Genomic DNA, 15430 nt, shown 5'->3' with positions numbered 1-15430 from the left:
CTGCAAACAGTGGTAATTGCGACTAGAAACTTGTTGAAGCCATATTTTAAAAAATAACTCTTTTTCAAATAATAAAACGCCCTTCTTAATCTCCCAAAAAACCGAAAAAAACGTACCCCTTTAAAACCTTTTAAAGCTTGGTAACAAAGCCTTTTTTTATAATATTTTATAAAACCCTTTCTATTAAGAACCTAAATTAAATCCCTTTTTGCTTTCTTTTCATACAATAAAGATATTTGTTGAAAAATAGGTCATGTACTAATAAAGTACTTTAAAATGACTCAAAAAACCACGTGACTCCCTTTATAACTTTTCAATAAAACCTTTGAAAGAATTGAAATTTACGGGAGTTTCATCACATGTTTTAGTACAACCCCCGCGATGATTCCCAAAAATTTGTCGCACTTTTTGATGCAATAACTGCCATGATTCTGTACTAACTGCAATGATTCCCTAAAATGTTGCACTTTTAGGCTTTAAACCTGCAATGAATCTTCAAAATGATTTTTTTTTTTAAATCACAAGCCTGTCTCGACTCTCTTCTTGATAGCTCTGCTGATTATTTTTCTCTAGCTCTTCTGATCTTGTGATCCATCCTCAATTCTGATACCAATTTTACGAAAAGCTAGAGGAGGAAAGGCATAAAATTTCACACACACAAACAATATGAGTTGCTTCTCTTCTATTAATCACACAAACTTGACTTGATTATAATGAACCCAATATGGGGTATTTATGCTTTTTAATTGACAATTGAATTGATGCTAACTTCAACATGCAAACACACACTGAATTTAACCTTTCCAAATATAATAATAAACTCGAATTGGCACACACTTCACTCAAATCAACTCACACTCTAAATCTAGAGTGCTATGCATGTGGGAGAAATTAGTTATTTTTAAGAACCTATAGCTTCTAGTAGCTTCCTCAAAACATCTCACTATGAGGAAGAGTTTTGAAGGAATATTATCTTCCAAATATGGCTTTTGAAGAGTGGTTCAAGTAGCCTCCACAATGTACTAAAGGCTCAATAGTATGAAAAGCCTTTGTTCTCGCTTTCCCTTTTATTGAATCGTGGATAACTTAGTGTATTGGTAATGGTCACAATGTTCATCCATGTGGATACTTGGGTAGGGCCTGAGGATGATTTTCGCCTCTTAAATGCCATTATAGCTCATTGTCATTAAGTAGGGATCTCCAATCTATCATATATTAAAGCTCAACCCTCCCAGTTATGTGCACATGAGAGTTCGAAATCCACAACTCTTTTGGGGATGTCTGGTCTCAAAGCTTCAAAATGGGAGTCCTTCAAAATGGATAATGGGAGTAAAAAATTACCCTTTCATTAGCTCGACAAAAAAAAACTTATCTCTTGAGACAATGGACCAAAGATGGACTACTTAGACATGCCTATTCAATGTCACCCTCCTTTCTAGAAGGTTGGGGTGGCCCTATACATAAACAATAATCACTATTTGCATGTTAGACATGCTTCTAGGTGTAACATCAATCGCTACATTGAATTTATCACCTTCAAAACTCTTGGTTACCTCTTAGAAATATCACAAACTTATAGGTGCAGAGTGAATCCAAATTAGTAATTGACTAGGCCAATAAAAAAATTAAGGTGGACAACATTTTCTTTCAATCTTTATGGTTAGACATTCATGAAACAATGTGTTCTTATAAATAGTTATCTTTCAACCACATTTTTAGAAAGCTGAACACTAAAGCCATTGCACTTTCAAAAAAGGCTTTAGAGCTTCCCCTCGGCTATTTTATCATCACTAAATTACTGGAAAAATAAAAAGATGAATAGAATTCAATCTGTCACCTTTTTCTTTTTCTATATTTTACTCACCTTTTTAATTTTCTATGTTTTGCTCTCTTTATTTCGATCTATTAGATTGATATAAATACATGTGAACTTACACGTGGATAGAGGTCCAGCTAGATTCTATTTTTTTTGTTTAAATTTAGTTAAAATAACTTTATTTATTTATTTTTTAAAACCTAACATATATATCCATTTCTAAGAGATTTTTTCTCTATGGAAAAATATTAAATTTCAAAATATTATTTCAAAAAAATTATAATCCAAATTCTTATTTAATAAAACAATCTCTTCAAATGAGCTCTTAGATTGGCCATTTATAAAGTTTTATTGGATATTCAAGTTGTTATTAATAAACCTTTAAAATAAGTTTATGAACCAAAGGTCCGAGTTGTTAATTGGCAATTACGTGTGGACCCATAGTTGATGGGTCAACTTTGTTGAGTATCGGAAATTACTGAGGAAAATTTAATATTGGAAACTTCGTTGAGAACAGCGAAAAGTCTGACTCGTCTATTGCTTCCACGTTCAAACCATACCGTGTGGACCAAGTACAATGAAGTCCATCAATATAGCGTTGCCGAAGGTAACTAAGACCAACAAAGGATTCACATGATTTCTTTGGAATTGGCTTCCAGAATAATCTATCAATACCGCGTGGACGAAGATAAATAAGACCAATAAAGTATTCTTGATCGAAAAATATTCACATAATATTAAGCCTATAAATATAATTGAATAAAATTGTAGCATTATAGCTCTCTCTAATACACTGCACATTCTCCACTGTCGGATGGCAAACAGAGTCCTCACGAATATGAACATCCATGGAAGGGGTTCTGCATATTCTCTCTTCAAATCCCAATTTGTTATGCTATTCTACTTTATTATTGTTGTTCCGGCGTTTATCATTACTCTTTATGGACAGATTTGCAACGGTGCAGTGCCGGAAACGCCGACATATAGATGTGACACGAGCTCTACCTATGCAGAGGGCAGTACGTTTGAGAGCAATCTGATTTTTTTACTGGATAGTCTTGTTCAAGGTGCGAACCAAACTGGGTTTAAAATCTCTTCCTATGGCCAAAGTCCTGACCAAGTATATGGCCTCCTCCAATGCCGGGAAGACATAACAGTCGACCAGTGTTACACTTGCTGGCAACTGGCAAGGACTAACCTTCAACAAAATTGTTCGAAGGCCCGTGGCGGTAGTATTTGGCCCTTTCACTGCTTCCTACGTTACGAAGACTACAATTTCACCGGAATACTGGACACAGATATAGGGTCTATTTACGCTGAGAGCATCGGCGTCTTGGCGGGTGTCTTTCTCCCGACTGATTTTCAAACAGCTGCGGAGAATCTCTTAAGTAATTTATCAGGGGACGCAGCAGCTGAAACGAAAAGATCTGCTTTGGGTACAACTGTAGACTCGTCTCAAACGATCTACGGTCTGGTCCAGTGCACCAGGGATATATCTAGTAACGACTGCACCACATGTCTAAAGCACGCAATCAATACAATATTCACATCTTATTCTGGAAATCAAGGAGTTCAGTATTGGAGTCAAAGCTGCATAGTTCGTTATGAAATATATCTTTTTTTTAATATGACTGCACTTTCACTAACCCCTGGGGAAGGACCAGTGAATACACCACCGAAGCAGATCATACCATCCAGTAATAGTGGGCAGATCAAGCATTCAAACAAAATACCAATAATTTTAGGTGTTGCGGGTGGCTTTTCTCTGGTGTTAATCGTATGCGCGTTCGCAACTTGGAAAAGTATGAGGTCTACCAAAGTTCGAAGGCGATACGAAGGTATTTTACTGCCACATGGTTATAGACACTAACAGAGTGGATGTGTAATTATCCCTATGATTTTCAGTCTTTATGATTTTGTAGATTAGTCTGAATGATATAGGTAAAATTCATCTTTTGTAATATATATCTTTTCTGATATAGTTCTTTATTTTCATAAAATAGATCATGAAGATGAAGAATACACACTCGGGCACGACCGACAAGTAATATTTACAATGGGAACATTACTCGCTGCTACTAAGAACTTTCATGATGATAATAAGCTTGGACAGGGAGGATTTGGCCCTGTATACAAGGTAACATAAGTTAAGGAGGCCTAGCTTCATTGGTTTCTCTGATGTTTATATTGTTAAATTATTATATTATGCTGATTGCTCTGATTGCACCATTGAAAGTTGGATGTAGGAAGGCCGTCAATATGAAATGCTTTACAGAATTTTCCGACGAATCTTTTGTTTGAATCTTTGGAATCAAGCTTAAATGCTTTGCAAAATTTTCATCCGGATCTTTTGATTGAATTTTTCAGGGAATCACTCCAGATGGAAAAGAAATAGCCGTGAAAAAGTTGTCCTTGAGATCTACGCAAGGAAAGCAAGAATTTATGAATGAAGTTAAATTTCTGGCGAAAATTCAACATCGAAATCTTGTGAATCTACTAGGCTGTTGCGCAGAGGGATCAGAAAGGTTGCTTGTTTATGAATACTTACCCAATAGGAGCCTTGATAAAATCCTATTCGGTGAGTGATTTTCAGGCCCCTTTTATATATGTAGTTAGAAAATATCACTGTTTCAAGAAGCTTATTCGGTCATGATAATTAAATATTGTTCTGAATATACAGATCCAAACAAACGCAACCAACTTGATTGGCCTAAGCGTTACAACATCATAATGGGAGTAGCCCGAGGGCTTCTCTATGTTCACCAGGATTCTCCACTGCGGATTATTCATCGTGATGTTAAAGCAAGCAATGTGTTGTTGGACAGCCAACTGAATCCTAAAATAACAGATTTCGGCCTAGCAAGACTTTTTCATGAAGAGGAGACTCACGTCAGCACAGGAGTTGTTGCTGGAACTTAGTAAGATTTCAATATGAGCATCACTTTTACAGTGCCAATGCATATGTTTTACACCATGCTGATCTGATTTCAAGAGTTTATTTGGAGATTTACGTTCTCCGTTTAAGCTTTTACTTTATAAGATCTACTACAGTTTTCTTTCCAAATAAGGTATCATTTCCAAATCTTAATATTTGCCCTCATTATACAGCGGGTACATGCCACCAGAGTATGCCATGCAGGGGCATTTATCTGTAAAAACTGATGTTTATAGCTTTGGCGTTCTTCTCCTGGAAGTTATCGCTGGAAGGAAAAACACTGATTACAATTTGTCACCTGAAATACAGGTTCTTCTAGGATGGGTGAGTGATACTGTAACGGTTGTATCCTAGATTGAGCATATCTACATCGCTTAAAGAAGCATGACATCACGAATTTCAGTCTATCTTATGGATCTCTCCATCTCCTGTTGTGGCTTATATGCAGGTATGGAGATCATACGAGGAAGGAAATGTTGCGCGGGTGATTGATCCAACCATAATTGAAACGTGCGATGATGGGGAAGTGTTGAGATGCATTCATGTTGGTCTTTTGTGTACACAGGCCGAACCATCACTTCGTCCACCAATGGCTACAATCACTTTGATGCTTTCAAGTGACTCCGTGTCGTTCTTACCAGATCCCACAAAACCTGCTTTTGTGAGTTCTTGTGATCCCCAAAACACCTAGTCCGCCTAGTCCACGTTATTCTGCTCACACTCCTCCGGCTCCTGCATCTAACGCTGATGCTTCCGTTGCTGACTTGGTACCCAGATCACGCTTAATCTGCCGCTGAAATGGAACGGATTTCAATTAATTCTCTTACATTAATTTTATATGGTGTGTTTCAAAGAAGCAAGCGATGATAGAGATAGAGAGCTAAATGTAAATCTCGAAGCTTGGATGACTACTATGCGCAAAACTATAAAGGAATTGGAAGTTCTTATTCATGTAATATTATTAATTATAAAGAGTTGGGATATGAAATATTTGCTTTCGTTTAAATCTTATCATTTTGGTTTGAAAGTTTCCTAGAGTTGTTTTACATTTAATGACGTTAGCTCTTTTAATAAGTCTAAAGTAAAATAAGTTCAAATAAATTAAATATTTTATAAGAGTGTTACTTTTTCCCAAAATTTATAGAAAATGAAAATATTTGATTTTTTTAATAAGACTATTTTAAAATTATTATAAATTTTAGTTTTTTTATCTTTCAAAGAGCTATTCATAAGCTCAATTCTTCACCCACCCTTTTCGCTGCTAAGTTCTTTTATGTGAAGTTGATCAAGGGCTACTTCTTGGGTCACCTACATGTTGCCCTCCAACATTCCAAAGGTGCCTAATACAATAGTCAAACAATCACTGTGAAAACTTCTCACTGGTTACGACATCTAACCACTAAGTCCGCCCCTCCTCTTTTGGCTACTAGAGGATCCCAAATCTGTCCACATTAGGACAATCTTCCCTAGCAACAATTCAACATGAAAACATCAACATACCTATACTCATAAGATGGTGCAACTACTGTAGGTTGTCAATTTGGTTAGGGCATCAACAAAGTCCATGTCGGCCTTCTCTAACCCCTTCAACAGTCATCTCTTCTAACTCAGCTTGCCTCCTTTTCCTCGCTGCTTCCCAGGCTCCCCGTTCCTTTGCTTTTGCACTAGGGAATAAGCCTTATGGCCCCTCAAAGAAGCCTAGAACATGCTTGTGGTGCCTCTGTAATGGCTACAAGGCTTACGACCTACTAAACCAAGGAGGATCCACCCTTAAACTTGAACAAAACAACCCAGAACTTACTTAGATTGCCTCTGCTGCACCTCGAACCTGTCAAACCCACATAACATACCTCAGATCAACTCTAATACTCCTCATCCCTCTCCTTCTTGTGTTGTGGCTACCACAGGTGATGTTTTCTCAATGAATTGCTACCCTTGAATGCTCAAATGAGCTTTCACTCACCTCATATTTATATCCATTCATGAGGGCTTCTTTAAATCGTCTATATGATCTTTTCTAACTCTCATAAGGCCTCCAATCACTAGGCCAACCTTAACTAAGCCCACCTGTTATCTTCAAAACTTCATATCTCATCGTAGGCAACTTGAAATTCGATGATTTTCATTGCGTTGGATTCCTCTCAGCGTCCTCTATCATTTCCATCCATCACATGTCCAAAAATCATCACAGATTCACACCCATCAGCTTGGGTGCAAAGGCCACATCTTGGGTTCCAAGCCCACAATGCCCTATTGTGGTGCTCCAACCTCCAAACCCCGAACCCTATGGCTTGGAGTACCTCCCAAGCTACCAAAAATCAACACTCCCTCTTAGCGAGGAAGGTACTTCCAAGACTAGGAAGTAGCTCATCATCATCATCATTTTTGTCTGCAACACTCGCCCAACTCCTGGTGCTCACAACTACAACAATCCATGTAGTGTGAAATGCATCTCTCTCGGAAGTGTCACTGTGAATGGAAGCATCCTGCTTCTTCTTCTTCACCTGAAATGTCTTCCACTCTCTCCATGATTCCTTCTTGGAAACTGTAGGAGCACCCTTGCTCCCCACTGACCAAACACTCTTCTTGGGATGAAAAGTATCCCTCTAAACCTGCAAGCTCCCTTTAGAACTTGACTCTTTCTTAGCCTTTGAAATCTGGACCTCCTTCTCTGGAACCTGTGCCTGCTCCTCTGAAACCTACACTTGCACCTGCTTTTCTGGAACCTGCACATAGTCCTCCTGCTTCTCCATCCCATGATCCATAGGCTCATTAGCCTGTATAGACCATTCTCTCTAACTACAATCACCACACATGTGGAGCTAGAGCTTGTGGGACTAAGTCTTGCCTTCCCACTCTAGAACAAGATGTCAAACTGCTTCTCCTTGATCGTTGAGACATTTGTCACACTATATCTGAGTCATGGTAGAAACAATACATCCTTGAATCTCATCACCTTTCCTGACTCCATCCTAAATGGAACAACTCTCGATCCTTTGATCTCCTTTTGACTCTTGTCGCCCAACACCATGTGCAACTTCGAGTCCCACTTAGTTAGAGTCTCAAATACCTCCTATGTCCCTATCATATGTTTTAACACCCCATTATCTATGTACCGTGCAACCTCATTGATGGTACCTTGCGAGAAATGAGAGATTAAGGAAAAGTCCTCCTCCAATCTCTTGGTGAGAGCATTTATCTCAGCATAAATGGCAGTCTCAAAGACATGCTTCCCTTTCTTCTTCTCGTCATCTCCCGTCTTCTTCTTCATTGGACATCTAGTTGAAAATTGGCCCATCTTGCCACAGTGGAAACACTTGATCTTACTCAAATCCTTTTTCTACTTTCCTTTCATTCTTGTTGCAAGTGCCACGTCCTAATCTGAAGCCTATCTGAGGCCTTCTTCTTCGTATGAATATCCTCGTCTCACAACTCTTCCTGAATGAAGTCTTCCCACAACCTATTTGAGTCTGACAAATTCTCTCTAGCAATGATCCCCTTGATGAAGGGTTTCTATTCCTCGGTGAACCCTTTCAAAGCAATCCTCACCATATCAAAATCTAAAATAGTCACACCGATGGCAGCAAGCTCATCTTTAACTTGATACAACCTCGTCAGATACGAAGTCACTCCTCCACCCTACAACATCTTGGTGGAATTCAACTTGTCCTCCAATACTAGTATCTGGTTCTTGTTCTTATTCTAGAACAAATTTTGAAGAGCCATCCACATCTCATGAGTAGAGTTCTTCCCAAAAAAATGTGGTATTAGGGAGTCCTCCACACCATATAGGATGATCAATATCGCCTTCATATCCAATTCCTCATATACTTCCAGCTCCTTAGGCTCAGTTGGCTTCTTGATGGCTTTCTCGGCGAACTCCCAGATCATGTTGACCTGTAAGACCAACTTGATCCTTTCCTTCCTAGTTGGATAACCCTTCGAACCTATCCTCATACTGAAGACCAACCTACAACTTCAACATTGTAGTGAGCCCTTCACCTACAATGTGACCAACTCCCTCTTAAGTTTTACTTCGTTGTGCACACTCTGATTTATTGTCCCTCAAAGTAACTCAGACACGCTCTGATACTATGTTTTTCTTCCATGTCACTACTGTCTAGGACATAGTCTTAAATCAATGGCACTGCCAAACCAAGTATCACAATAAGACTACTTTGCAACAATGGAAAAATATACACAAATAATCTACAAGTGTACAAGAACGTAGACAACTTTTTACAAAATTTACAATATGTACAATCAACCCAACTTCGTTATATTACATCATCTCATAATACAACTTTCTAGGGCTCCCATACTAGGGATAATGGCCCTCAAAATCCACTAGTATAAGAAAATACAAAATACAAGATACTTTGATGATCTAGCCTTTAATGTGCACCTCACAACTTCTTTGTCATACCTTATAACCCGTCGGTACGGGGCCGAGTGAGAGAGTTAGTTAGTTAGTGAGTCACAGCCCCTAAGATAGATGGGGGTCTCCGATAGCCAATCATTTACAGAAGGTCAGCCGAGAGCAGCCTGTGGTCAGCCAGCCGGTCAATAGCCAGGCGTCATAGCTGATAGCCAGTTCTCCTTCGGTCCTTCTACTCCTAATTTTCTCACTAGTTTCTCCTTATTCCATCAAGGAACAACACATAGAGACTTCAAGAGGGTTCTCCCTATCACTTTTGCAAGTTTCTTTTGCTACAATGAACTTTGGCTTATCCAATCTACTCCTCTAGGCTGGCCAATACCTGAGCTCCAAAACTTCCTTCCAAGTAGCTTCCTTTGTCCTTCCAAGAGCTACTCATATGCTCAATTCTTCACCCACCTATAGTTGCCAAGTTCCTTAATGTCAATCTGATCAAGGGTTACTTCTTAGGTCATCTAAATGCTACCCTCCAACAGTCCAAAGGTTCCCAATACAACTGTCAAACAATCAAGTGTGTAGAAACTGCCCACTAGTTAGGGCATCTAACTAGGTGGAAAGCGCCTCCTCTTTTGGCTACTACAGGCTACCAAATCTGTCCACACTAGGATAGTCTTCCCTAGCAACAATTCAACACAAAACATCAACATACCTGTACTCATAGGCTGGTGCAACTGCTATAGGTTGTCAATCTAGTTAGGGCATCAACAAAGTCCACATCAATCATCTTTAACCCCTTCAACAGTCATATCTTCTAGCTCGAATTGCCTCCTTTTCTTTGCTGCCTTCGTTGCTTCATATTCTTCTGCTTTTGCACTAAGGAATAGACCTTACATTCCCTCCAACAAGCACAAAACAGGCCCGATATTCCTCTGTAATGGCTAAAATGCATGCGACCTACTAAAGCAAGGAGGATTTGCCATTAAACTTGCACCAAATAGCCCATAACTTACTCGGATTTCCACTGCTGCACCCCAGCCTTATCAAATTCACATAATAGACCTCAAATCAACTGTAATTCTCCTTGTCCCTCTCCTTATTATGTTGTGGCTACCACAACTGATGTTTTCTCAATGAATTTCTACCCTTGGATGCTCAAATGAGCTCTCATTCACCTCATATTTATATCCAATCACGAGGGCGTCTTCAAATCATCCAAATGAGCTTGGCTAGCTATCATAAGGCCTCCAATCACTAGGCCAACCTTAATCAAGCCCACCTATTATCTTCAAAAATGAATATCTCATCGTAGACAACTCAGAATTCGATGATTTTCATTGTCTTGGATTCCTCTCAACATCCTCTATCATCTCCATCCATCACATCTCCAAAAATCATCACATATTCACACTCACCAGCTTGGGTGCAAATCCCACACCTTGGGTTCTAAGCCCATAATGCCTTATTGTTTTACTCCAACCTCCAAACTGCAAACCTTAGGGCTTGGAGTACCTCCCAAGCTACCAAAAATTAACAAATGACACCTTTTATGTATTTGGTTGAAGTGTATAATTCCATCTCCTCTTTTATATGACTTTTGTAGTAATTTATTTTAACCCACTATTTTTTTCAAGACTTAAAGATAAACAAGTAACCACTACTTTTCACTTGGTGTTTGAAATTATTGTTTTCAATGATGTCAAAGAAAAAAGAAGACTACTTATGTCAAGGATAAATATCGGAAAATAAAAATTGTTGGAAACATTTTTTTTGAAATTTTTATGCCCCATTTTGATACCCTATCTTTCAAGGCATTTTTACTCCAATTACCTAGTCAAATGGGAGCATAGAATATATGGTTGGAAATCTTATTCTGGGAACTTTTCAATGGTATATGGAACTCCCTCTCCATAGGATTGAGGAGATATGAAATATTTTGTCAGGATGACCCAACCAAGTAAAGAAGACCAACTTAACTAGTATTACGAGTTATCCCCATAAAGTAAATGTAAAAAAGATATAGATAAATGGCATATGAGTTCATTTTAACACCAATCCATCAAAGAAGAGATGTGAGGTTGCAAGAGGAGCTGAAGAATAATTTTTTTGGTGATTCTTGGAGTCTAAAGGTGGAAACAAAAATGTGATTTATGGGGTGAACGAGCCATCTCATAATTTTCACTATAACTTTTCTTCTAAGATGTTTAGAAATGTGAAACTTGGAGGATACAAATATAATATATTCATATAATCATGATTAAAATTTTAGACCTTGATTTGCTATAATTCCACAGATATGGTCTAAGGAAGTAACACTTCTTAAATAGTCTTGAATCCTTTTTCACATAGGTCATCTTGAAATTTTCACTATAATTTTTTTTTCTAGGATGTTTCATAGCATGAAACTTGGAAGATACAGATAGAACATCATCATGTACATGGGGTTCAAATTTCAAACCTTGGTGCACTGTAGTTTCAAAGATATTCTCTAAGGAAGTTACATTTCTAGAATGCTCCTGAAATCTTTTTCAAATAAATCATCTTGGAATTTTCACTATAGCTTTTGTTCTGACATTTTTTAAACTATGGAACTTAGAGGATACAGATAGAATATTTTCATGTACCTGTGGTTCAAATTACATACCTCGGTTCACTATAATTTTGGGGATATTATCTAAGGTAGTTAACTTCTTGAATGATCCTAAAATATTCTCCAAACATGACAACTTGGTATTTTTGCTATATATTTCTTTCTGTGATGTTTCAAAACCTAAAATCTAGAGGATTCAAAGAAGAGATATCAAGGTACTTGTGATAGAAACTTTAGAAGATGTTTTTCTATAATTTTGGAGATATTATACGATGAAGTTAGTGTTCATGAATGCTCTTGAAACATGTTTAATATAGGTTAGCATTTGCTATAACTTTATTTATGAGATGTTTTAGGTTATGAAATTTTGATGAGATAGAGAAGAGATCTATAGGTACCTACAGTAGAAATTTCAGAATCAGATTTGAAAAATTGAATACATGGTACATTGTGAAAATTTATTCTTGGGAAAAAGCCAAAAGTTACAATTTTGAGGATAAATAGAATTCGTGACGGAAGAAGCAACATGGAGACCTAGTGAGGGTAGAAGTAACTAATAGAGCCTATAAATATAGAAGCAACAAAAAGACTTGGTGAAAGCAAAAGCAGTTAATAGACGATGTGAAGAATCAAGAAGAATTAGTCAAGTAAGTTGGTTCCTATGAATATTTGTAGTAGTGGGGATTAGTGTATCATGTAGGTTGGTGCCCATAAATAAGGAGAGGGGATTGGTGTCTCCTATAGGTTGATGCCTACAAAGAAGCAGATGGACTTGTTGTCTCTTGTAGTTTGGTTCCTACAAAAAAATATAAGGGTTTTATGTTTCTTATAGGTTGGTGCCTACAAATTGATGTAATAGTTGATTGGTGCCTACAAGATATTTCATATAAATAATTTTTATGATTTTCACTTGTAAGGGTTTCCACATATATCTTGTGTTACTTGTTAAGTTTATGAGACTAATGTTTTATGATTTTTTAATGGAAATAAATAAGTAATATTGTCATTATATTGATTCACCCCACAAAGCCCCTCTCAGTATAATTATGAATTCCAATATTTGGTATCAGAGTAGGTTCCTTTAGAAATATACTAATCACTGGAAGGCAATTCCTAGAGGGACAAATGGCTAGCAAGGATAGTTTTTTCTCAAATAGATCCTTGCTATTTGATGGAAAAAAATATGTTTTCTAAAAGATAAGGATGAGAGCATATCTAATGTCTTTTGGTGTTGATGTATGGATTTTTGTGGTAGATGGCTATAAATTTCCAATAATTACTCCAACAGATGTAGATAAGAGAAATGATTTTGGAAATAATGACAAAAAAAACAATGCCATTCTAAGTGGTCTTGATAATTCAAAACTTTTCAAGGTAATGCAATGTGAATATTCTAAGGGAATTTGGAACAAGCTTCAAAGAATCTACAAAGGAAATGAAAAGGTAAATAGGGTTCACGGGGGCTTCACTCAATGAACCTATGACATATCACGTGTGTTCGTGGCCTACTAAACAATACCCCTAATTTGACTACATATTGGGAAATACCTCTAAAAATCACATTATTTAACCCCCTACCAATACAAACCCAATAAACCTTCCCAATTAAAAAAACCTCAACTTTCACTAGATATTATTGGTATCCATTTTTTCATTAACATTTTTAATACCCCTTTATATTTTTTCTTTAACTTTGAGCTCCATATTTTATACTTTCCAATATAAAAACCATTTACCCCCCTAATATATGCTCAATATATTAGGTCATTTTTTCCTCTATATATATCCCCCAATATGAATGCACGTGGTATGGTATTTCTCTCCCAATGAAGCCCCCGTGACATGATTAGACTTCAAACTCACAAAATGAAATTAGAAATTTTAAAGATGGATGAAGAAAATACATTGCATTCTTTTTACTTCAAGAAGAGGAAGTTGTGAATGCTATGAAAGGATTGGGTGAAAAGATTACATAACCAATAATTGTTCAAAAATTGTTGAAATATCTTCCATTGACGCTTAATCAAAGGTTTCAGTTATTTAAGAAATGAAAGAACTAGAAAATATGAAGATGGTTGAAATACATGGAATCCTCACTACATATTAAATGAGAACAAGAAAAGAGAACTCATTATTAAACGAAGCATCGTTCAAATTATTAAAGAAAATAAAAGGAAAAAAGGACCATAATCCTTCCAATTCTTAATGAGATGAATAAGAAGCTCAATTTGTGAGAAATTTGAAAAGAGGATCTTAAAAATATAAAGGTAAGCTACCATTCAAATGTTTTGAGTGTGGTAGAATAGGAAATTATGCTTCTAAATTTCCATATGTAAAATTGAAAGATATTGATGATGAAAGAGAACATTGAAATAGAGGAAAATTTCATAAAAATAAGAAGGGAAGATCTCTAAAGAAGAAAATATTATATTTCAAGGAAGATGACAACTCATCATAAGACAATGATGAATATGCATCTACTGATGACAAATAATAATTTCTAATCATGGCCTTGGAAAATCAGGTATTAGATTCAAAAGAAGAAGATGTTGACAGGGAGATAGATTTTGGGGGAGAGCTTATCAATGCCTTAAAAGAAAAAAAAAAGACTCGAAAAAAAGAATAAAAAGCTAAAGTATTAATTACAAAAGCATGAAAATAAAGATCTTGATTTGGGTGAAGCATCATTCATCCTCCTAAAGACAGAATTACACGTGGCGACGAAAAAAACGATACACTCATAAGTCATTTAAAAGAAAAAGGAAAGAAAATGTGAGATGATAGAAGTAGAGGTTGTATCCTTAAGAAATAATATAGAGAAGGAAAATGTTTATCTAAATATGAACATAAATTTTGAAAAAGGGACTAAATAATTAGACAAAATTATCTTCTACTGGAGATCTCCCTCTACTAAAATAGGTCTTGGTTTTAAAGAATATCATGAGATGTTCAAAGGAGAATTAAGCTCAAAGACACTACATGACGAATAACCTAAAATCTATGCCAGTGTGCTCAAAGGATCTAGCAAAAATGGAAACAAAGTAAAAAATGAAGCTAAGGATTGACAAAGACATGACCCTATCAACAACACAAATAGAAATAGGAAGGAAAGTGAAGAATAATTGAGATCTAGGAATGGATTCAAAAGATTTTCTCCACCAAGAAGGCTCATCACATCCAGATATGAAAATTCCTTTCATGGTTATTTCTTTTCATACAATAATTTTGGTCATAAGGTAATATATTGCAAATATTATGTCATAAATGATTATATTAGTAATAGAGGCACAAGATATTATAAGACCCCAATGAATGACTATGAAAGCAGCAAATCTAGAAATCCTTATGAAGGCAATTACAATTCATTTACCCCTCTATTGGATCATTTTGAATGCTAAAAATGTAGTAGCTATGGAAATAAATCAAGTGAGTATATAAGTAGCTCAATAAGGCCTCCCAAGCAAAACAAGCAAGAAGAATTCACAAATATTTGGAAAAAGAGGCAAGAAAGACAAAATGAGTGTGGATTTGTACTATATGTTCAACACTAAGGAAAACAATGGTACATTGATAGTGGATGCTCCAAGCACATGAGTGGAGATAAGAGAAAATTTCTATATATAAAGGAAGACAAAGGAGGAATTCTTGCTTTTGTAAACAATGCATCAACCAGAAAAGTGGGTAAAGGGACAATCATCTTCGATAATGGAAAAC

General features: G+C 36.5%; 1 protein-coding gene across 1 annotated transcript; it reads left to right on the top strand.

Annotated features, from left to right (window-relative positions):
- Positions 1-2624: 2624 nt before the first annotated feature.
- On the top strand, positions 2625-5681 carry LOC149174789 (cysteine-rich receptor-like protein kinase 15). The gene is made up of 6 exons (XM_089422691.1): positions 2625-3654; positions 3820-3953; positions 4184-4394; positions 4497-4734; positions 4925-5075; positions 5200-5681. The coding sequence occupies exons 1-6, from the start codon at positions 2631-2633 to the stop codon at positions 5440-5442; spliced, it is 2001 nt and encodes a 666-aa protein (XP_089278817.1). The 5' UTR covers positions 2625-2630; the 3' UTR covers positions 5443-5681.
- Positions 5682-15430: the final 9749 nt, after the last annotated feature.

The sequence above is a fragment of the Pinus tabuliformis genome, chromosome 4_1 (genome assembly GCF_031772625.1).
Source record: "Pinus tabuliformis cultivar Carrire ecotype Pingquan chromosome 4_1, CPIR1, whole genome shotgun sequence".
Classification (NCBI taxonomy): Eukaryota; Viridiplantae; Streptophyta; class Pinopsida; order Pinales; family Pinaceae; genus Pinus; species Pinus tabuliformis.
Note: the sequence above shows the minus strand (reverse complement) of the source record. Positions and strands in the feature narration are given on the sequence as shown.

Excerpts from the sequence above, each read along its gene's own strand:
- LOC149174789 (XM_089422691.1), top strand. The coding sequence starts at position 2,631 with ATGGCAAACAGAGTCCTCACGAATATGAACATCCATGGAAGGGGTTCT. Across the intron at positions 3,655-3,819 it reads AGTTCGAAGGCGATACGAAG|ATCATGAAGATGAAGAATAC; the intron begins GTATTTTACTGC and ends TTCATAAAATAG. Across the intron at positions 4,735-4,924 it reads GGAGTTGTTGCTGGAACTTA|CGGGTACATGCCACCAGAGT; the intron begins GTAAGATTTCAA and ends CTCATTATACAG.